Raw genomic sequence first — 20,638 nt, forward strand, 5'->3', positions numbered from 1 at the left:
TGCACCTGTAGTCCTAGCTACTCAGGAGACTGAGGCACAGGATGGCTTGAGACTAGGAGTTCGAGGCTGCAGTGAGCCATGATAACACTGCTGCACTCATCCAGCCTGGGTGACAGAGCAAGAAAAGAAAAAAAAAAGCGTTTTCTCAAGAGTGACTTCCAGGGTGGTGATGGCAGTGGTGGTGGTTTCCGTGGGGAAAGTCAAAGTTGTTTTTTTTTAATTAAGAGAAATTACTGTGTTTGTTTCATACTGCTACTGTAAGAAAGCACTACAGGCTGGGCGCGGTGGCTCACGCCTGTAATCCCAGCACTTTGGGAGGCCAAGGTGGGCAGATCATGAGGTCAGGAGATCGAGACCATCCTGGCTAACACAGTGGAAGCCCATCTCTACTAAAAATACAAAAAATTAGCCGAGCATAGTGGCAGGCGCCTGTAATCCTAGCTATTTGGGAGGCTGAGGCAGCAGAGTCACTTGAACCCAGAAGGCGGAGGTTGCAGTGAGCCAAGACCATGCCACTGCACTCCAGCCTGGGTGACAGAGCGAGACTCTGTCTCAAAAAAAAAAAAAAGCACTACAAATTGGGTGGCTTAAAACAACAGGAATTTATTCTCTCACAGTTCTGGAGGCCAGAAGTCCCAAAACAAGGTGTCAGCAGGATTGGTTCCTTCTGAGGCCTCTGGGAGAATCTGTCCCATGCCTTTCTACTGGGGTCTGGTGGTGGCCAGCAGTCCTTGGCATTGCCTGGCTTGTAGATGCATCTCTCCAGTCTCTGCCTCCATCTTCCCAGGGCGACCTTTTCTGTGTCTCTGTGTCTTTACGTGGCTATCTTTTGTTTTTGTTTTTTTTTTATACAGAGTCTTGCTCTGTCGCCCAGGCTGGAGTACAGTGGCACAATCTCGGCTCGCTGCAGGCTCCGCCTCCCAAGTTCAAGCAGTTCACCTGCCTCAGCCTCCAGAGTAGCTGGGACTACAGGCGTCCACCACCACGCCCGGCTAATTTTTTGTATTTTTACTACAGACAGGCTTTCACTGTGTTAGCCAGGATGGTCTTGATCTCCTGACCTCGTGATCTGCCCACCTCGGCCTCCCAAAATGCTGAGATTACAGGCGTGAGCCACCACACCCGGCTGGCCATCTTTTTTTAAGGTCACCAGTCATATGGGATTAGGGGCCCATCCTATTCCAGTATGGCTTCATCTTAACTAATTATATCTGCAATGACCCTGTTTCCAAATAAGGTCACATTCTGAGGTGTGCTGGGTTTTAATCTTTCAACATGTCTTTTTAGGAGGACACAAGTCAACCCATAACATTCACATAACATAAAATTTACCTTCAGAGAAATTTTTTTTTTTTTTTTTTTTTTTTTTGGAGGCAGAGTCTCGCTCTGTCGCCCGGACTGGAGTGCAGTGGCTGGATCTCAGCTCACTGCAAGCTCCGCCTCCCGAGTTTACGCCATTCTCCTGCCTCAGCCTCCCAAGTAGCTGGGACTACAGGCGCCCGCCACCTCGTCCGGCTAGTTTTTGTATTTTTAGTAGAGACGGGGTTTCACTGTGTTAGCCAGGATGGTCTCGATCTCTTGACCTCGTGATCCGCCCGTCTCGGCCTCCCAAAGTGCTGGGATTACAGGCGTGAGCCACCGCGCCTGGCCCAGAGAAATTTTTTGCCACTCGGTGTCAGTGTTCCTTAAACAAGAAAGTTCTGGCTGGGTGCGGTGGCTCACACCTGTAATCCCAGCACTTTGGGAGACCGAGGCGGGTGGATCACAAGGTCAGGAGTTCAAAACCAGCCTGACCAACATGGTGAAACTCTGTCTCTACTAAAAATATAAAAATTAGCCAGGCGTGGTGGCGGGCGCCTGTAATCCCAGCTACTCAGGAGGCTGAGGCAGGAGAATCGCTTGAACCTGGGAGGCGGAAGTTGCAGTGAGCCAAGATTGTGCCACTACACTCCAGCCCGGGTGACAAAGCAAGACTCCGTCTCAAAAAAAAAAAAAAAAAGAGAAAAGTGCTAAAAGGAGTTCACCTGGATGTTGGCAGGTTGCTGCTGGAGCCAAGGAAGTAAGCATCTTTGGAGCTGCCTCAGAGCTTTTCACCAAGAAGAACATCAATTGTTCCATGGAGGAGAGTTTTCAGAGGTTTGACGCAATCTTGAAGGCAGCACAGTCAGCCAATATTTCTGTGCGGGGGTGAGTCAGAGCACATTGGTATCGTTTCCTCTGTACCATTCTGGAATGGGGCTAGACTCTGACTCAAGTGGTCCTCCTGCCACAAACTTCTTATCCTGGTTGGGGGCAGCCCAAACTCCACACCTAGACATCTGTTCCCAAATAAGTGTGGTCAGAGGAAATCCTAGCAAGTACTTTCTCTCAAATCTGAATTTTGGGTCAGTTTACCAGCTGACCATGATGGCATGTACCTGTAGTCCTAGCAACTTGGGAGACTGAGGCAGAGGATGGCTTGAGACCAGGAGTTTGAGGCTGCAGTGAGCCATGATAGCACCACTGCTATCATGCTAGAGGAATCTAGCAGGACGGGACACTAACTGGAGTTTGTGGAGATCAGTTGAGTCCTGGCTTTATAACTAGCTCTTCACACATCCCTGGAGAATTACCTAGGCTTCTATGTTTCCAACATCACGTCTCTAATATCAGTGGTTCCAGGCATTGTGTGTGTATTATCTATAATAATTGAAACCTCATAATAGCCTAGCAGGGAGTAGGTTATCCCCACTTTATAAATGACAAAACTGAGGCCCAGGAAGGGTGAATAGTCTACTGTAAGGTCACACTGCTGTGCAAATTGCAGCCAGAGGCCCAGCACGGTGGCTCACACCTATAATCCCAGCACTTTGGGAGGCCAAGGCGGGAGGATCACCTGAGGTCAGGAGTTCAAGACCAGCCTGACCAACATGGCGAAACCCCATCTCTACTAAAGATACAAAAATTAGCAGTAATTCCAGCTACTTGGGAGGCTGAGGCAGAAGAATCATTTGAACCTGGGAGGTGGAGGTTGCAGTGAGCCAAGATCACGCCACTGTACTCCGGCCTGGGTGACAGAGCAAAACTCTGTCTAAAAAAGAAAAATAAATAAATAAATAAAAAATTGCAGCCAGAAGGGTCTTTCAAAAGTGCACATCTGGGCTGGACATGGTCGCTCATGCCTGTAATCCCAGCACTTTGGGAGGCCGAGGCGGGCGGATCTCCTGAGGTCAGGAGTTTGAGACCAGCCTGGCCAACATGGTGAAACCCCATCTCTACTAAAAATACAAAAATTAGCCAGGCATGGTGGCGCGCACCTGTAATCCCAGCTACTCAGGAGGCTGAGGCAGGAGAATCACTTGAACCCAGAAGGCAGAGGTTGCAGTGAGCCGAGATCACACCATTGCACTCCAACCTAGGTGACAGCGAGACTCTGTCTCAAAAACAAAAACCAAAATCCCACAAAAGTGCACATCTGATCACATCCCTCCCAGTTAAAAAGCTTTCAGTGACTAATCAAGTGCAGACTTTTTAATGAGGCTAACAAACCCTGCATGATTTGGTCTCGGCTCTTTTCAGTAGCCCTACTGTTGAAGTTCCCTTCTGGCCCCTGCTTCCTCCTCATGGTACGCTCCAGCCCAACTGGAACTTCTTTCCATTTGTCACATGCCTCCACTCTCTCTTGCCTCTGGACCTTTGCACGTGCTTTCTGTAGACTTAGAACAACCTTCCTTGGGAGGCTAAGGTGGGCGGGTTGCTTCAGTCCAGGAGTTTGTGACCAGCCTGGGCCTGGGCAACGTGGTGAAACCCCAGCTCTACAAAAAAAAAAAAAAAAAAAAAAAGCCAGGCGTGGTGGCATGTGCCTGTAGTCCCAGCTACTCAGGAGGCTAAGGTGAGAAGATCACCTGAGCCTGAGAGGTCCAAGCTGAAGTGAGCCAGAATCATGCCACTGCACACCAGCATGGGTGAAAGAGTGAGACTCTGCCTCCAAAACATAAAAAAGAACACTTCCTCCACATCATGCTTTTCGGAGATAACTCCTGCTCATCCTTCAGGTCTTCTTGTGGGAGTCAGTTCCTCTGAGAAGCTGCTCCAGTCCTTCAGCCGCCCTTCTCTGGGCTCCCATAGTGTCAGGAGATCCTCTAAATGTAGCACTTAGCTGCTTGTTAAATTCCCTCCCTGCCCCACCCCACTAGACCGTGCATTCCATGAGGGCAAAGCCCACATCTCTCCCAGTCCCTGGGGTGCTCCGCTCTCCCAGCTCGGGGCCTAGCACACAGTGGGCACTCAGTCACTGATGGGCAGGTGGATGAATGGGGAAGCAGGGGCTCCAGTAACATCGGTCCGACTCCCAGATCTGTGTCTTTCTAAGCATCTCTCTTACCTTTTTCTTGCTCAGCAGTGGTTGGAGAATAAGTGGGAGCATCAAAATGGAAAAGTACACTGAGATCTTTGAGTCTGAAATTATTTATCTGTTGAACGTTTATTATGCCTCTTAATATGCAGGATACTTTGCTTGACTCTAAAGGGTTTTGAAGACATCTCCGCTCCAAGAGGGTGGGTGGGAATAGAAGTCACCTACATCCAAAATCTACCCTCCTTACCATAGCCCTAAGACCCATGATCAGACCTATGCCCACCTTGCTGACCTCCTTATCTCATACTTCCTTTCCCCTTGCTCTCTCTGCTTCAGCTATCCTTTGTTCTGTCTGGAGCACGCCTGGCTCTCTGTCTCACAGCTTTCTCCAGGCTCTTCTCTCTGCCTGGAATGCTCTTCTCACAGACCCCCCATTTCTTTCGGCTCCAACATCCTGTCCTCAGAGGGGTCTTTTCTGGACCCTGACTACAGTTGGCCTCCCCTTGTTCCTATCATTTCCCATCTTTCCTCTGTAGCACATCACTTCTGAGAGTTTCTCCATTACTTACTTGGTTGCTTTTTTATTGGCCATCTCCCTAACTTGAGATAAGCTCTGAGAGGGCAGGAACCTTATCAGTCTTGCCCACTGCTCTATGCCAGTGCCTGGCACATAGCAGGCAACTCAGTAAACATCAGGTGAATAAATGAATGAATGAATCCCCTGGCAACTCACTGGGGCAGCTCATCCCTTGGCCCTCAGGCCAGCCCAGCCTGTTGCTGACTAATATCCAACTCAGCTCTTGTTCTGAGTTTGGTTTTACTCAGTCTTTGGTCTCCTTCTGGAGTACTGGCCCCAGCTCCTCTGGCACGTAGTTTTGCTCCGTCTCCCCACCGTACAACCCAGCTGCTTACTCTCCTTGCCCTGTCTAGCTCCTCCCCCTCCGCTTATTGTAAATCTTTGGCTGCCACTCCTGAGGCCTGTGCAACTTCTGCTTCCTGAACGGTAGGTCCATTGTCCCCCAGTTCCCTGCCATTGCTCTCTACTGCCTCCTGCTGGCACTGAGTTGTACCATCCCTGCCCTTACTCCGCCCAGCTGCAGGTGTTGATTGCACACTGATCAGAAATGTGTGTTAAACGCCCTGCCTCAGTTCTGCTAGCCAAAGAGCTCAGGACACTGACCTCATTCCTCCCCTGTCTTCCCACAGGTACGTCTCCTGTGTGCTTGGCTGCCCTTATGAAGGGAAGATCTCCCCAGCTAAAGTAGCTGAGGTGTGTGCATGTGTCCGGGTGGGGGGTTTGGTGAGGGTTGGCCACCTTGTCTGCCCGTGAGTGCATAGGTTCCTCTCCCTGCCCCTTTCTGCAGGTTCCTGATTTCATTCATTCCCTCAGCTCCTTCATTAAGCTCCGCCTGTGAGCACAGCCCTGCACTTGCTCCCTGGAGGCCCCTCCTAGCTGGACATGCAGTCCTTGAAGCCCCGGCCTCTACCCCGCCTGAAAACCTCTGACTCCGTTTCCAGGCTGGTCGTTGAGGTGATTCTCTAAGGAGAGGCTCCTTACCCAGGAGTTCCCACAGCTCCTTGTAGTGATTGAAAGGCCACAACCCTGATGTCCTCTAACAGTCACCAGGTCAACACTGAGAAGAACACGGCACAGGAATTGAGTTTGACCAGCCCAAGAACTTACGTCATTTAGTCCTCAAAACCACTGTGCAAATTTGGTGTTATTATTCCCTCTTACAGTTGAGGAAACTGACACTAAATAATTTGCCACAGGTTACAAATGGTGAAATCAGGTATCAAACCCCATTTTGTCTCCCTCCAAAGCCCGCTTCTTCCCAGGATACTTTGTGGCATCCAGATAGGGGGAATGGTAACAGTAGCAACTGTTTCTTGAGAGCAGCTGCCCTGCTCCAGGTCTCAGCCTCAGTTGCACCAGTCCTTGCCATATGACCAAATGGTCATCACCATTTTTCAGAAGCAGAAATTGAAGCTCAGAAAAGTTAAGTTCCTTGCCAAGGCCCACAGCTAGTGAGCAGCAGAACTAGGACTTTAACCCAGCATCTTGTGACTTCAAAGTTCTGCTCCTTCCCCTGCACCCTGCTGCCCCCTAAAGGCCAGCCACTGCTGCCCCCCTCTGTGCAGGGCCGCTGGGGGAAACGACATCACCATTTCATTTATCTAGCAGATCATTGGTGGCTTCTGGTCCCCCTGCCCCGCCACATCCCTCCGCACCTTGTCTAGCAGCCCCATGCCGGCAGCAGCTCCTTGAGTGAGGCCATCTTTTTTTTAAGTTCACCAGTCATATGGGATTAGGGGCCAACCCTCTTCCAGTATGGCTTATTCCAGTTGGACCCATATTGGACCTATTCCAATATGGACCCATTTTGCAGTGGTTTTAGAGGTGTGCAAATGGGCTTCTAAAAATTTAAATAGTGATGTACCTCTATTAAAAAATGTAACTATTGGCCAGTCACGGTGGCTCACGACTGTAATCCCAGCACTTTGGGAGGCCGAAGCAGGCTTATCACCTGAGGTCAGGAGTTCAAGACCAGCCTGGCCAACATGGTGAAACCCCGTCTCTACTAAAAATACAAAAAATTAGCGGGGGCGTGGTGGCAGGTGCCTATAATCCCAGCTACTTGGGAGACTAAGACAGGAGAATCACTTGAATCCAGGAGGCAGAAGTTGCAGTGAGCTGAGATTGTGCCACTGCACTCCAGCCTGGGTGACAGAGCGAGACTCTCAAAAAATATATATATTATACATATATAATATGTATATTATATGTATATGTATAATATGTATTATATATAATTATATACATAATTATATACATTATATATTGCATAATCATATATTACATATACAATTATATACATAATATATAATGATATACGTATGTATTATATATTATATACATTATATATATACTATTAGCTGGGCATGGTGGTGCACACCTGTGGTCCAGGTTACTTGGGAGGCTGAGGTGGGAGGATTGCTTGAGCCTGAGAGGCCGAGATCACACCACTGTACTCCAGCCTGAATGACAGAGTGAGACCTTGTCTGAAAAAAAAAAAAAGTAACTAGCATCTCAGACCCATGATTTCATGGATTTTATTGCTGAGGATAAAATGACACAGAAGGAATCAGCTTCACTGATTCCAGCACCTGGGTCTGACAGTATGATGTGACGGTGGTAAGTGAAAGACTGAAGTGTGAGGGGCACAGGTAGGGAGGAAAGCACAGGGGTTGGAGCTTCAGGACTGTGGGCTGGCTCCAGCGGCTGGCTCTGCCCCTTAAGCCTCCACCTCCTGATCATAGGTAAGAGGATCATCATTCCCAGTTGGAGTTGTGAGGAGCATGTCATCCGGTAGGAATTGAGTGCTTCATACACTCAATTCCTACCAGTTCTGTCCAGGCAAGGTCCCCTGCTTCTGAGTGCATGGATCCCCTGGCTGGTGGATTCTGTATCCTCCAAGTGCCTGCTTGCTTCCTTAGGTCACCAAGAAGTTATACTCAATGGGCTGCTACGAGATCTCCCTGGGGGACACTATTGGTGTGGGCACCCCAGGGATCATGAAAGACATGCTGTCTGCTGTCATGCAGGAAGTGCCTCCGGCTGCCCTGGCTGTCCACTGCCATGACACCTATGGCCAAGCCCTGGCCAACACCCTGATGGCCCTGCAGGTAATCAAAATCATATGCCCATTCTCCCAAAGGTCATGGTGGGCAGGACAGCTTGTTATCATTTATTCTTTCAGCAAACATTTACTGATGCCAGTATGCCAGGTTCTGAGCGGGCAATGGTGGACATTGTCATGGTGACCCCGCTCAGATGTGAAGTGTACACCTCCGTGTTGGGGAGACAGTCATCCTACTGCGTTATGCCAGATGCCATGAAGGGAGGAAGCATGGGGCTCAGGAAGCCTAGAGAGGCCCCATCCCAGCTGAGGAGATCTAGGAGGATTTGCAGAAGAGGTCTGAGTAAAGCTTGAAGGATATAAAGTAAGCTGCTGGCGAGGGAAGAGGAAAGGTGACTGGGCAGAACTGCACCTCAGGACTGATGTAGGGTTCAGGGGGGACTCATATAACCTACAGGGTTGTGAGTGTGTGGGTGTGTAGCGGAAGCAGGTGAGGAGACAGGAGGTAGAGAGGCCAGCAGAGGTCACTCAGAGGGAGAGACTTTAATGCTGTTCCCCTCAGATTTAGTTTCCCTTGAGGTCTGGTCCAGAATGGTGATCCATTGGTTGGCAGCCAGATAGAAGGGACATTCTTGGTGTCTGACCACGGCTACCTTGCTGTAGCACTGGCCTACCCTTCCATCTCTAGGATAGTGATGGCGGTCCCAGACACTTTTTTTTTTCCTCTCAATTATCCCCTAGAGGTTCATGTCTAAGCCAGGTGAGTCTGTTACACTCTGGGCTGGTTTCCTCAGAGTTGTGGCTGTCAAGGTTAAGGTTCATAGCTCTGTGGTCTCCTCATTTCTCGGCTTACTGTGACACTCCACCCTGGCTCCTGGGCTTTCCTTCAGCTCATGCGTTTCCCGGCCAGGCAGTCAGGAAGAGTAACTTCCCTTCCTAGACCTTGCCAGGCAGGTAAAGGGGAATTCTGCGCAGCTGAGGTGAGTCTGAGGCAAAACTTCATCCTGACTAGGCTCGGGACACTCCTGCTCCTCTGTGCTTCTCTGTTTCATGGCAGTGATGTCTCAGGATCCCCTTTTTGAAAATGTATCAGGGAACAGGTTGAGCTGTATGATGTCTGGCAGCAGCTTCCTCTGACCTCCCTCTTCCATCCGTTATTTCAGAAATAGGGATTGATGTGCCAGGTTAAGTGCTGACTTACATAATAGTAACAAAACCCAATCCCTGCCCTCTGGGAGCTCATGTCATGGTGGGTGGGGAAGACGGATGGAAGATTACAGGCGTGTAAATAACACATTGTCAGACCATTTATTCACCTATTAAAACCTAACCTGACAGTGCCTAGTGTGCTCGGCACTGTTCTTAGCATTAAGGATTCAGCTGCGACCAAAACAGAGTCTCTGACCTCATGAGGCTGACACTCTAGTACGATGAGACAGATAATAAATAAACATACAGCAGCCAGGTGCTCATAAGCACTGTGGAGAAAAATGAAGCAGGTGAAGGCAGTGCCAGGCCTTTCTGTAGAGTGGCCTCACTCAGAAGGAAGCATTTGAGAGAGACCTGAGGGAAGTGAGGGAGTGAGCCCTGCGGACCCCTAGCAGGGAGGGGGAGGGAAGGGAGCCCCACCCAGGAAAGCAGGCACAGAGCCCCTGAGGGAGGAGTGTGCTTGCCATGTTCAGGGATCAGGAGGAGGCATGTGGCAGGAGCAGTGTGACCGAGGAGAAGGGGGCAGAGATGTCAGGGTTACAGGAAGGCCAGATCGGGGGCCTTGTAGGACTTTGACTCTTTCAGACTGAGCTGGGAAGCTAACAGAGTCTTGAGCAGGGGCGGGGAGGGAGACGATCTGAATGTTCCCTTTGAGAGGCTCCTCGGCCGGGCGCGGTGGCTCACACCCATAATCCCAGCACTTTGGGAGGCTGAGGCAGGTGAATCACTTGAGGTCAGGAGTTTGAGACCACCCGGCCAACATGGTGAAACCCCGTCTCAACTAAAAATATAAAAATTAGCCGGGCATGGTGGCGGGGGTCTGTAATCCTAGCTATTTGGGAGGCTGAGTCATGAGAATCACTTGAGCCCGGAAGGTGGAGGTTGCAGTGATTTGCAGTGAGCTGAGATAGTGCCAGTGCACTCCAGCCTGGGCAACAGAGCGAGACTCCTTATCAAAAAAAAAAAAAAAAAAAAAGAGGCTCTTCTGGCTGCTGTGTAGAGAATACACTGTAGAGGCAGAAAAACCAGTTTGGAGCCTACAGCAATCCAGGTGAGAGACACGCAAGGAGACCTGGAGGGCAGAGGTGCGTGACCAGATCTCAGCAGTTCGTGTTCTCATCTGTGAAGCTCGAGACATCTATAGGCAGGTATGTTAACCTGGGTGCAATTAACTGGGAGTGAGTGGAGGTAGAGAAGCTGTCTGAGGAGTGAGCAGTAAGGGCTCCAGCCAAGATCAGGGAGGTGAGGAAGAGCCAGCAAAGACTGGATCGAGGCCTCAGGAGAGGCCAGAGCACTAGGAGGAAAACCAAGGGATGTGGAGCCCTGGAAGCCATACGAGAAGGTGTCCACGATGATGCAGCTAGTCAAGTGCAAAGATGAAGACACTTGACCTTTGTACTTAGCTACATGGAGGCCACCAGTAGCCTTGACTAGAGCTGTTTCAGTGGAGGAGTTGTGGGGATGCAAACCTGTTTCAAATGGGTTCAAGTGGGAATGGTAGATATTAAATGGGAACAGCTCTTTTGAGGGACTTCGCTTTGAATGGAGGGAAAGAAATGGGAGGTTAGAGGGTTCCAAAAAGGTTTGTAAAAGATGGGAGAGATCGCAGGCTGTGTGAGGATGACCCAGTGGAGGGGAGTAACAGGTTGCAGGAGAGAGGGAGAGACTTACTGGAGCACATCCTGAAGCAGGTGGGAATGGGCCTCATGACAAGGTGGAGAGGTTGGCCTGGGCTAGGAGCTCGGGGTCCATCTCAGGCAGCATGAGGGACAGTGGTTCTGTAGGCCCAGATGTAGGCAGGTGGGTAGATATGATGGTGGGAGTCAATGGAGACATCTCTTTTGATTGCATCCATTTCCATAAAGCAGCAGATGAGAATGAGGATGGGGAAGGGGGTGATAGAGGTTTAACAAGAGAGGAGAAAGTGAAATAGTCATTTGGGAGAGTGGGAGGTGACTGACCTGGGAAGATGGGATGTGGCCCTCATGTGGCAAGGCCCTGACTGAGTGAGACCAGCCTGGAGGTGGTGGGGGGTAAGCGGGGGGTAATAAATGAACCACAGTAAACAACAGAGGTCTGAAATTTCAGCATTGGGAGGGGGTTAGGCTGGTGATCAGAAAAGGTCTCCCTGAGCAGGTAGCTTTCAGACTGGAACCTAAAGGGTGAGAGTCCACCATGAAAGGAAAGATACTACTGGCAGAAGAAACAGTGTAATGGAAACTAAAGGGAGAAGCACTGTCTCTGTGGGATTTTCGTGTCAACAGGATCATAAGCCAAAGCAAAGAATGACTCTAGAATTTCAGGCAACAGACGCTTGGGAGGTTTGCAAGGCCCAGCTCTGTGGGCTCTTGTCCCCAGCGCCAACCGTGTTTCACCATCCTTATGTTTCCAGATGGGAGTGAGTGTCGTGGACTCTTCTGTGGCAGGACTTGGAGGCTGTCCCTATGCACAGGGGGCATCAGGAAACTTGGCCACGGAGGACCTGGTCTACATGCTAGAGGGCTTGGGCATTCACACGGTAAGCCCGCCCACCCCCTGGTGGCGACAGCCCTGAACTGACCAGGGCTTGGCCTGAAGCTGAGAACAAAAGCAGATGGGGGTCTTTGGGGTTGTTAAGGTGCGGAGGAGTAAAGAGGGAAAGGGTTAGCCAGGCACAGTGGCTCGTGCCTATAATCTCAGCACTTTGGGAGGCTGAGGCAGGTCACTTGAGCCCAGGAGTTTGAGGGTGCAGTGAGCTATGATCCTGCCAGTGCACTCCAGCCTGGGTGAAAGAGCAAGACCCTGTCTCTTCAAAACAAAACAAAAGAGGAGAAGGGTGCCAGGGATTATGGATATTTGATCTAATGTTTTAATGTTTGTGAGAGTAGGGTTGAGTGAGGCCACACGCATGGGCACAAGAAGGCTGGAGTGTCCGGGTGACTTTGACAGCTCAGTCCTAGGAGACACCAGGGAACATGGAAGGGGTCCTGGGAAGGGTCAGGTTCATGACCTGAAATGAGTCAGTTCTCTCTTGGCTTTGTTTTGTTCTCTGTAAAATGCGGACAGTAGCGTTAAACAGCTCACCAGGGATCTACCAGAGTCCACCAGGGCCCTCAGTGGTGGGACGGAAGCAGACTAGCATCTGTGCTTGAGGATCAGATAGAACTGGGTTTAAAGCGTACTGCTGCCACTCACAGGCTATGAGACCTCAGACAAATCATTTCATCTATCTGAACCTAAGAAATGGGAATAATAATGCTATCTATCTCATGGAGCCATTGTGAGGATTAAGTAAGAAGATATAGGCCGGGCGCGGTGGCTCAAGCCTGTAATCCCAGCACTTTGGGAGGCCGAGACGGGTGGATCACGAGGTCAGGAGATCGAGACCATCCTGGCTAACACTGTGAAACCCCGTCTCTACTAAAAAATACAAAAAAACTAGCCGGGCGAGGTGGTGGGCGCCTGTAGTCCCAGCTACTCGGGAGGCTGAGGCAGGAGAATGGCGTGAACCCGGGAGGCGGAGCTTGCAGTGAGCTGAGATCTGGCCACTGCACTCCAGCCTGGGCAGTAGAGCGAGACTCCATCTCAAAAAAAAAAAAAAAAGATATATGTAGAGGGCCAGGCACGGTGGCTCACACCTGTAACCCAGCACTTTGGGAAGCCAAGGCGGATGGATCACCTGAGGTCAAGAGTTCGAGACCAGCCTGGCCAACATGGTGAAACCCTGTCTCTACTAATAATAGAAAAATTGCTGGGCACGGTGGCTCAGGCCTGTAATCCCAGCACTTTGGGAGGCCAGGGTGGGCAGATCACCTGAGGTCAGGAGTTGGAGACCAGCTTGGCCAACATGGTGAAACCCCTTCTCTACTAAAAATACAAAAATTAGCTGGGTGTGGTGGCGGGCACCTGTAACCCCAGCTACCTGGGACGCTGAGGCAGGAGAATCACTTGAACCCAGGAGGCAGAGGTTGCAGTGAGCTGAGAGCGCGCCATTGCACTCCAGCCTGGGCAACATGAGCAAAACTCTTGTCTCCAAAAAAAATTAAAAAGAAAAAGAAACCTTATGTAGAATGCTTTAGCACAGAGCTGAACACACAGTGCATTTCAGCAAATATGAGCTACTGTATGAACAGAGGGTTTCTGCCTGGCCCTTTTAGTTGGTGTTTTTATCCCTCCCTCTCTGCCTCACAATCCTCACTTGAATATCGGTTTTTTACCTCTGTGGGCCAGGCCCTGTGCTGGGCCCTGAAGAGGGAGTACTGAACAAGACTGATGAGATCTCTGCCCTGGTAGTTGCACTACAAACCCTTATACAGATTGGGCATCTTACATGAGGGGGTGTCAGAGGAATAATCCAGGTGCCAGACAGACAGGAACTCACAGGCAGCTGGCGCCCCGCTGTCAAGGAAAAAGCCTGTTTATCTTCACCTTTACTTTCTCAGTACCACAGTTGTCTATCCATGCTGATGTTTTCCCTGGTGTTGAGGGCTATGCCTATGACTTACCACATCCTCTAACTTGTTTCTCAAAGGGTGTGAATCTCCAGAAGCTTCTGGAAGCTGGGAACTTTATCTGTCAAGCCCTGAACAGAAAAACGAGCTCCAAAGTGGCTCAGGCTACCTGTAAACTCTGAGCCCCTTGCCCACCTGAAGCCCTGGGGATGGTATGGAAATAGGTGCACACACAGATGATTCATGGATGGGAACTCGGAAATGAGAATGAGGTTAAATGGTGCAGGTACCTCATAGCCAGCTCTACACAGAGGTCTCTCCTGGCAGAAAGCAGGCGAGGGGCAGGAGGAGCTGCTTGGCAGCAGGACCTCCTGCCCAGACCTGAGTAGGAGCAAGAGGCTTTGAGGGCTGAAGTCTCCCTTCATTATGGACCCTGGCCCAGGAGTTGAATCCCTGAGGACATGTGGGAACCCCATTCCCTACTTGGCATGATCCTTGAGTCTCCTCTCTGTATGGAATCTGCGAGCTGGCCACCTGGCTGCCCTCTACACAGCTCCAGCCTGCCATGGCCTTGGGGCCCTTGCTGTCTGACTTCTCAGGACACAGGTCATGGGGCTTCTTCCCAAGCTGGCAGAGACCATTTGTGGAAAGTGGAGAGCTTCGTGCTGGCCATCTGCCAACTCCAGCATCTCTGGAAAATCTCCACGCTGAATGTGATTTTTGAAAACAGCTTATGTAATTAAAGGTTGAATGGCACAGAATCATTCCGGCATTCGGTTGTGCAGCTGTGTGTATACATGAGCGTGGGGGAGGAAAATACTTTACCATGTTGCACTCTGAGAGGAAAATGGAGACTATGAACTAGTTTATTAATCTTTGCATTTCCTCCCTGTTTCCCCACCTGAGCCCCAAATCCATAGTGACTGGAAATCAGTGGTTTTGGGCTTACTCAGGAGGCTGCTTGCAGCAGTTGCTGGCCAGAACACCCGACAGGGTTGTTTCTGAGCTTTGCCTCTGTGACTAGGGCTACTGCACAAGCTCCCCCGAGGGCACACTTGCTGCTTTGGACCTCGGTGGCCCGGCCTCTCCCTGGCGCTCTCAGGCCCGGGAGCGCTCACCTGTCGGTTCCCCGGGTTCTGCGGTCAGGCGCTGATTCTCGGCTGCGGGGACACCTGTGCGCTCCTGCATTTAGGGCTCCTTTGCTCTGGCTTCATCACGCAGGATGTCACATTTAGTGCATATTATTCTTTAGCTCCACTTTTCATTGTAAACAAAATCATTTTCTAACCTGCCGTCGTGGCAGGCAGAGGGCAGAGCATTCCCGGCAGGTGTGGACCGCGGTGAGGGCTGAGAGCCAAGGGCGCTGGAACCGCTAGTGTGGCCTGACAGCTTCCTCCAGCTCCTTGGTTTAGTTGCAGACTGGACTTCCGGCACCACGGCCCCTGCGACCCTCTCCTGCCTTAGTCCCGTGGGATCGGGTAGTTCAAGATTTTGAATTCAGGGTCTGGTAGACACCGGCAAGTTTGAAAACCTACGGGTCGGAGTGGGGCGGAGCCGTGGGCCCCCTACTCTCTATCCCCTGCCCCCTCGGAAGCGCGGCCCTCTTCCAGGGGTTGGGACAAGCTGGCCTGGGGACCCGGGGCACCGGCAGGGACCCACCCGCCCACGGGACCTGGCACTGGCTGCGCCCCTCGCGGGGTGGCACCGCCCACTTCCGCCTTCCGTGGGCGTGCGCCGCGCAGTCGCAGTCACAGCGCGGAGGTCTTTTGTCCTCCCGGCGTCCCCGTAGTGGCCGTAACCCGAGTGACACGTTTCCTTGGGGGCGTGGAGGAGCGGGGTGGGGGTGGGCCGTCAGCACTTAAAGGGCCCGCCGCTCGGGCGCAGGAGGCGGTGCCTCTGGAGCCAGTGCGGGGCGCGGGAACCCGAGCAGGTTCGGGAGGCGGAATGAAGGGCCGGGTGGGCTCGCGAGGGGCCGGGGAGTCCGCGGGGAGCGAGGGAGTTTCCGAGGGGCGGGTCGCGTTCCTGGCAGAGTCCCCACGGGGCAGGCCCGCCCCCTCTGTCCCGGTACCCCGCTGCCTGGGCTGGGGCGGCCGAGGTTCATTCATTCCCGGCCTGGGGACTCCTAGCTCGGCGCCGCTCCGCGCCACAGCCCAAAGCCCAGCCTGAGACCCAGCCGCCCTAGAGTGCCCACGGCCCGGCTCCCCTTTCCTCCAGCAGACAGACTGGGAAAACCGAGGGGGCGACGGCTGAGCAAGGTCACTCCGCGGGTCGGGGGCGCAGCCGGGCTGAGACCACCTTTCCTGCCTCCCAGGGCCTCTCTGCCACCACTTTCGGGGTCCGCGCCGGGCGCGGGGCGGGGGCAGGGGCGGCTTCCGCGCGGCGGGCAGAGTCCAGCGGGGAGCGGTGGGGGAAGGGCGAGCCGCCTGGGGAGGGGGCCGGGCTGCAAGCCTGGCGATCCAGATTTCAGCCCGCTGTCGCCAGCTGTGGGACCGAAGGGAAACTGTTTCACCTCTCTGACCCTAGTGTCTGTATCTGTAAAATGCCAGTGATAACACCTGCCTCACCGAGATGCTGGGGGAATTCAGGAAAATCATGCAAAAGTGCCTGGTACAGAGCCTGGCACGCAGAGGGCTCTTGGTCAAGTGGGTTGGAGCTGCGTGAGCCCAGAAGGGGATAGAGGCAGCGTGGAGGAAGGCGGCAGCTGGCCTGGTCGCTGGGAATGAAAGGCCTTAGTGTCTGGGGCTTCCTCCCCGTCCCGGCTGTTCTGCCCGCAATTTGTTCAGGGTGGAGGTGCGCACCTGGCAAAGTCCACGTCTACACGGCCTACCCAGAGAGGCCTAAGTTGGGTGGGATTCCTAACTCCGAGCCAGGAGTGACCGGGCTGGCCCTGGCATGGGCAGAGGCTGAGCGAGGGTTGGGTGGGGCCCACTCCAGGACCAACCACGGTGTGGTTGCCCCTGAGCTGGCCTCAGCCTGCCAGGCAAAGACCTCATCCTTGAGGCCATGTGATCTATTTCCTGCTTCCTCCCAGCTGACCCTTGAGGGAAAGGGGGTGCGGGCCGCCTAGAGCAGGAGGTATTAGTCACTGAGCCCAGGTGCCAATTTACACCTAGCGAAGGTGGAGGCATTGGACAGGCCTCGGTCTGAGCAGACAGAACCCCTTCCTGGGACCCTGGAGTCCCAATCCTGCTGCTATTTTCCTTCTGCCCAGGACTCTCCGCTCCTCAGTCACCTTGGAGAAAGAAGTGTGGATCCTCAGATTCCATCTTTCCAACTCCAAGACAAGTGGAACTAGAAAATAAGGTGCCTGTGTCAGTCTCCCCAGCTCTCCTGTGGTGGGCCCTTAAGATCACCTCACTGAACCCTCACACTGCCTCATGATGTTTATACAGTTATTAGCTCCGTTTTACAGAGGTAGAAACTGAGGCCAAGAGGCTAATTTCCAAAGCCTAACGCCAGAAAGTGATAGTATCCAGACTTGCCCCAGGGCTGACTTCTGAGCCAGCCTGGTACCTAGGGCACACGGCTGCCTCCTTCCAAAGTGAGCAGAGGGGACAGGATTCCAGTGGGAAGGAAGCTCTGAGCGGGCAGCCCAAGCCACCTCTGAGACTCTCTATCCTGGGCCAGGTGCCATGGCAGAGAAGGTGCTGGTAACAGGTGGCGCTGGCTACATTGGCAGCCACACGGTGCTGGAGCTGCTGGAGGCCGGCTACTTGCCCGTGGTCATCGACAACTTCCATAACGCCTTCCGTGGTGAGCGGGGCAGTGGGGCTGGGACTACTTGAGGGGATGGCAGAAGCAAAACTCTGGATTCCACCTCCACCACCGGGTGGGGAATGTGTGTCTGGCGAGTCCCTGGGAACACAGCACCCCATGTCGTCATGATGTGGCCTACATGTACCCTACCAGGAGGGGGCTCCCTGCCTGAGAGCCTGCGGCGGGTCCAGGAGCTGGCAGGCCGCTCTGTGGAGTTTGAGGAGATGGATATTTTGGACCAGGGAGCCCTACAGCGTCTCTTCAAAAAGGTGGGTGCAGGCTGGGCATGGTGGCTCATGCCTATAATTCCAGCACTTTGGAAGGCTAAGGTGAGGAGATCACTTGAACCCAGGTGTTCAAGATCAGCTTGCTCAACACGGTGAAACTCCATCTCTACAGAAAAATACAAAAATTAGCTGGGTGTGGTAGCCCATACCTGTGGTAGCCCATCCCAGCCACTCGGAGGCTGGCATAGGAGGATGGCTTGAGCCCGGGAGGTGGAGGCTGCAGTGAGCTGAGATGGCACCACTGCACTCCAGCCTGGGCAACAGAGCGAAAATGTCAAAAAAAGAAAAAAAAGGTGGGTGCAGGCAGGCAGGCCGGGGGCATTGCCAAGGACTAAGGCCAGTAGAGCAATCTCTGGCCATGTCGCCCCTGCAGCACAGCTTTATGGCGGTCATCCACTTTGCGGGGCTCAAGGCTGTGGGCGAGTCGGTGCAGAAGCCTCTGGATTACTACAGAGTTAACCTGACTGGGACCATCCAGCTTCTGGAGGTGAGAGGCATGGGGCAGGGCACAGGCATTAGGAGAGTGCCCAGCTGGGTCCCAGCCCGGCAGGCAGTGCCAAACACAGAGCCCAAGCTCTATCATCCTGGACTCAGGTCTTTACATCCCAGTCTCAATTTCCCCACCTCAGCCCCATTCTCCTGTGGAGAAGTAACAGGGTGGGAGTAATGTGTGAGGCGGAGGCCACTGATGCCACCTCTCCATGGCCAGATCATGAAGGCCCATGGGGTGAAGAACCTAGTGTTCAGCAGCTCAGCCACTGTGTATGGGAAACCCCAGTACCTGCCTCTGGACGAGGCCCACCCCACTGGTGGCTGTACCAACCCTTACGGCAAGTCCAAGTTCTTCATCGAGGAAATGATCCGGGACCTGTGCCAGGCAGACAAGGTGAGGGCCCCCTTGATAGCACCCTGGCTCCACTGATTGATGGCCCACCCTGAGCCTGAGGGTGGGATTCTGAACACCCCTGCTAAGGAGGAAGCTAAGGCTCAGGCAGTCGCAGTAGAGGGCCCCATCCCCTGCTTGTTTCTAAAGAATAGGCAACTGGCCAGGCGCGGTGGCTCATGCCTGTAATCTCAGCATTTTGGGAGGCCCAGGTGGGCAGATCACCTGAGGTCAGGAGTTTGAGACCAGCCTGGACAACATGGTAAAACCCCATCTCTACTAAAAATACAAACATTAGCCCGGCATGGTGGTGTGTGCCTGTGGTCCCAGCTATTTGGGAGGCTGAGGCATAAGAATTGCTTGAACCTGGAAGGCGGAGGTTGCAGTGAGCCACATCAGGCCACTACACTCCAGCCTGGGCCATAGTGAGACTCCATCTCAAAAAAACAGAATAGGCATGGGGAGGGCTCTGGGTTCAGTTGGGACACACTGCCTGTGCCTCTGGCCTCACCGCCTGACCCACATCCCACAGACCTGGAACGCAGTGCTGCTGCGCTATTTCAACCCCACAGGTGCCCATGCCTCTGGCTGCATCGGCGAGGATCCCCAGGGCATACCCAACAACCTCATGCCTTATGTCTCCCAGGTAAGGCAGAAGGGAAGGGACAGGAGTGACCCTGGGGTTATAGCTGGTGCCTGGGATCTGAGAGGAACTGACCTGATCTCCACCTCCAGGTGGCGATCGGGCGACGGGAGGCCCTGAATGTCTTTGGCAATGACTATGATACAGAGGATGGCACAGGTGAGCCTAGGACCGGGGGACCTAGGAGTGGGAACCAGGAGAGTCAGGGGGAACAGACTCCCCATCCAACACACTCCCTTCTCTGCAGGTGTCCGGGATTACATCCATGTCGTGGATCTGGCCAAGGGCCACATTGCAGCCTTGAGGAAGCTGAAAGAGCAGTGTGGCTGCCGGGTAGGACAAGAAGGGAGAAATGAGGGAGGGGAGGGACCAGATCCAGGCAGAGAGGCCCAGAGGGGTGGTCAGTCCAGCTCCTTCCATAAACCCTGTTCTCTGCGGGGCAGATCTACAACCTGGGCACGGGCACAGGCTATTCAGTGCTGCAGATGGTCCAAGCTATGGAGAAGGCCTCTGGGAAGAAGGTAGGCCCCCTGCCCCACCCACCTCACCCCACCCAGCTCTCAGCAGCACAGCAGCTTTGGCCCTTCCCACTCACCTCTCCTGTGGGCACCTGGCACTGCCCAGTCTCCTCAGCCTGCCTAGCACCCAGCACCAGGTGCCTGCGGGCGAGCCGCTGCTCTGCACTTCCGCTTCTTAAAGACCAGGCCAGCAGCTGGGCCAGCGTTGGCTCAGCTAAGCTCCAACTACCCTCCTGTCTTGCAGATCCCGTACAAGGTGGTGGCACGGCGGGAAGGTGATGTGGCAGCCTGTTACGCCAACCCCAGCCTGGCCCACGAGGAGCTGGGGTGGACAGCAGCCTTAGGACTGGACAGGATGTGTGAGTGCTGGCCGGACCCCTGCAGTTAGGGGCCAAGGAGGGGCTGATCAGATCTGGGCATGCCCAGCCAGGGCAGGCTGTGGAGTGGGGGGAGGCTCTGCATTCCACCGTGGGCCCTGAGCACACACCTTGCTGTGTTGCAGGTGAGGATCTGTGGCGCTGGCAGAAGCAGAATCCTTCAGGCTTTGGCGCGCAGGCCTGAGGACCCTCCCCTACCAAGGACCAGGAAAAGCAGCAGCCGCCTGCCCTCTAGCCTCTGGCAGGAGGAACTCAGGGCCCTGGAGCTGCTGGGGCCAAGTCACGGCCTCCCCTACCTCAAACCCCAGCTGGGCCCGCCCATCCCACCAGGCATGAGGCCAAGGGCTCCACTGACCAGGAGGCCGAGGTCTGTAACTCTCCTCTTCCGCAGGGTCCGAGAGTTCATGAGGACCACCAAGGGCGAGTGAGGGGCAAGGCTCTGGAACAAAACCTCCCCTCCCAGGGATTCATTTATACTGCTCTGAAAGAGCTTTCCAAAGTATTTAAAAATAAAAACAAGTTTTCTTACACTGGGGCAGGTTCTCACAGATGGTCACT

The 20,638-nt window shown here is 53.4% G+C and overlaps 2 protein-coding genes across 11 annotated transcripts in view; both read left to right on the forward strand.

Moving 5' to 3' along the window:
- Positions 1-14,388, forward strand: part of HMGCL (3-hydroxy-3-methylglutaryl-CoA lyase) — a 40,944-nt gene extending 26,556 nt beyond the window's left edge. For 6 of the 7 annotated variants that reach the window (XM_033227856.1, XM_033227855.1, XM_033227857.1 and 3 more), the window contains 5 exons: positions 2,039-2,187; positions 5,543-5,606; positions 7,835-8,023; positions 11,579-11,704; positions 13,697-14,388. In XM_033227856.1, coding sequence (XP_033083747.1) covers positions 2,039-2,187; positions 5,543-5,606; positions 7,835-8,023; positions 11,579-11,704; positions 13,697-13,798 — 630 coding nt within the window. In that variant the 3' untranslated portion in view covers positions 13,799-14,388. The remainder of the gene's footprint in view (positions 1-2,038; positions 2,188-5,542; positions 5,607-7,834; positions 8,024-11,578; positions 11,705-13,696) is intronic. The other variant, XM_033227851.1, reaches the window with a different exon arrangement.
- Positions 14,389-14,521: 133 nt separating this feature from the next.
- GALE (UDP-galactose-4-epimerase) lies at positions 14,522-20,615 on the forward strand. 4 transcript variants are annotated; one of them, XM_033227862.1, is made up of 12 exons: positions 14,522-15,546; positions 16,828-16,919; positions 17,244-17,369; positions 17,526-17,641; positions 18,033-18,146; positions 18,369-18,545; positions 19,075-19,188; positions 19,278-19,344; positions 19,433-19,518; positions 19,629-19,706; positions 19,948-20,062; positions 20,206-20,615. In XM_033227862.1, the coding sequence occupies exons 3-12, from the start codon at positions 17,249-17,251 to the stop codon at positions 20,262-20,264; spliced, it is 1,047 nt and encodes a 348-aa protein (XP_033083753.1). In that variant the 5' UTR covers positions 14,522-15,546; positions 16,828-16,919; positions 17,244-17,248; the 3' UTR covers positions 20,265-20,615. The 4 variants fall into 4 exon arrangements, with proteins under 4 accessions (XP_033083753.1, XP_033083749.1, XP_033083752.1 ...); XM_033227858.1 differs by having other exon boundaries at positions 19,433-19,706; XM_033227860.1 differs by lacking the exon at positions 14,522-15,546 and adding an exon at positions 15,590-15,871 and having other exon boundaries at positions 19,433-19,706.
- Positions 20,616-20,638: the final 23 nt, after the last annotated feature.

This window comes from Trachypithecus francoisi, unplaced genomic scaffold (assembly GCF_009764315.1).
Source record: "Trachypithecus francoisi isolate TF-2019V2 unplaced genomic scaffold, Tfra_2.0 Lachesis_group12, whole genome shotgun sequence".
NCBI classification, from domain to species: domain Eukaryota; kingdom Metazoa; phylum Chordata; class Mammalia; order Primates; family Cercopithecidae; genus Trachypithecus; species Trachypithecus francoisi.

Excerpts from the sequence above, each read along its gene's own strand:
- GALE (XM_033227858.1), top strand. The coding sequence starts at position 17,249 with ATGGCAGAGAAGGTGCTGGTAACAGGTGGCGCTGGCTACATTGGCAGC. Across the intron at positions 17,370-17,525 it reads CTTCCATAACGCCTTCCGTG|GAGGGGGCTCCCTGCCTGAG; the intron begins GTGAGCGGGGCA and ends GTACCCTACCAG. Across the intron at positions 18,546-19,074 it reads ACCTGTGCCAGGCAGACAAG|ACCTGGAACGCAGTGCTGCT; the intron begins GTGAGGGCCCCC and ends CACATCCCACAG.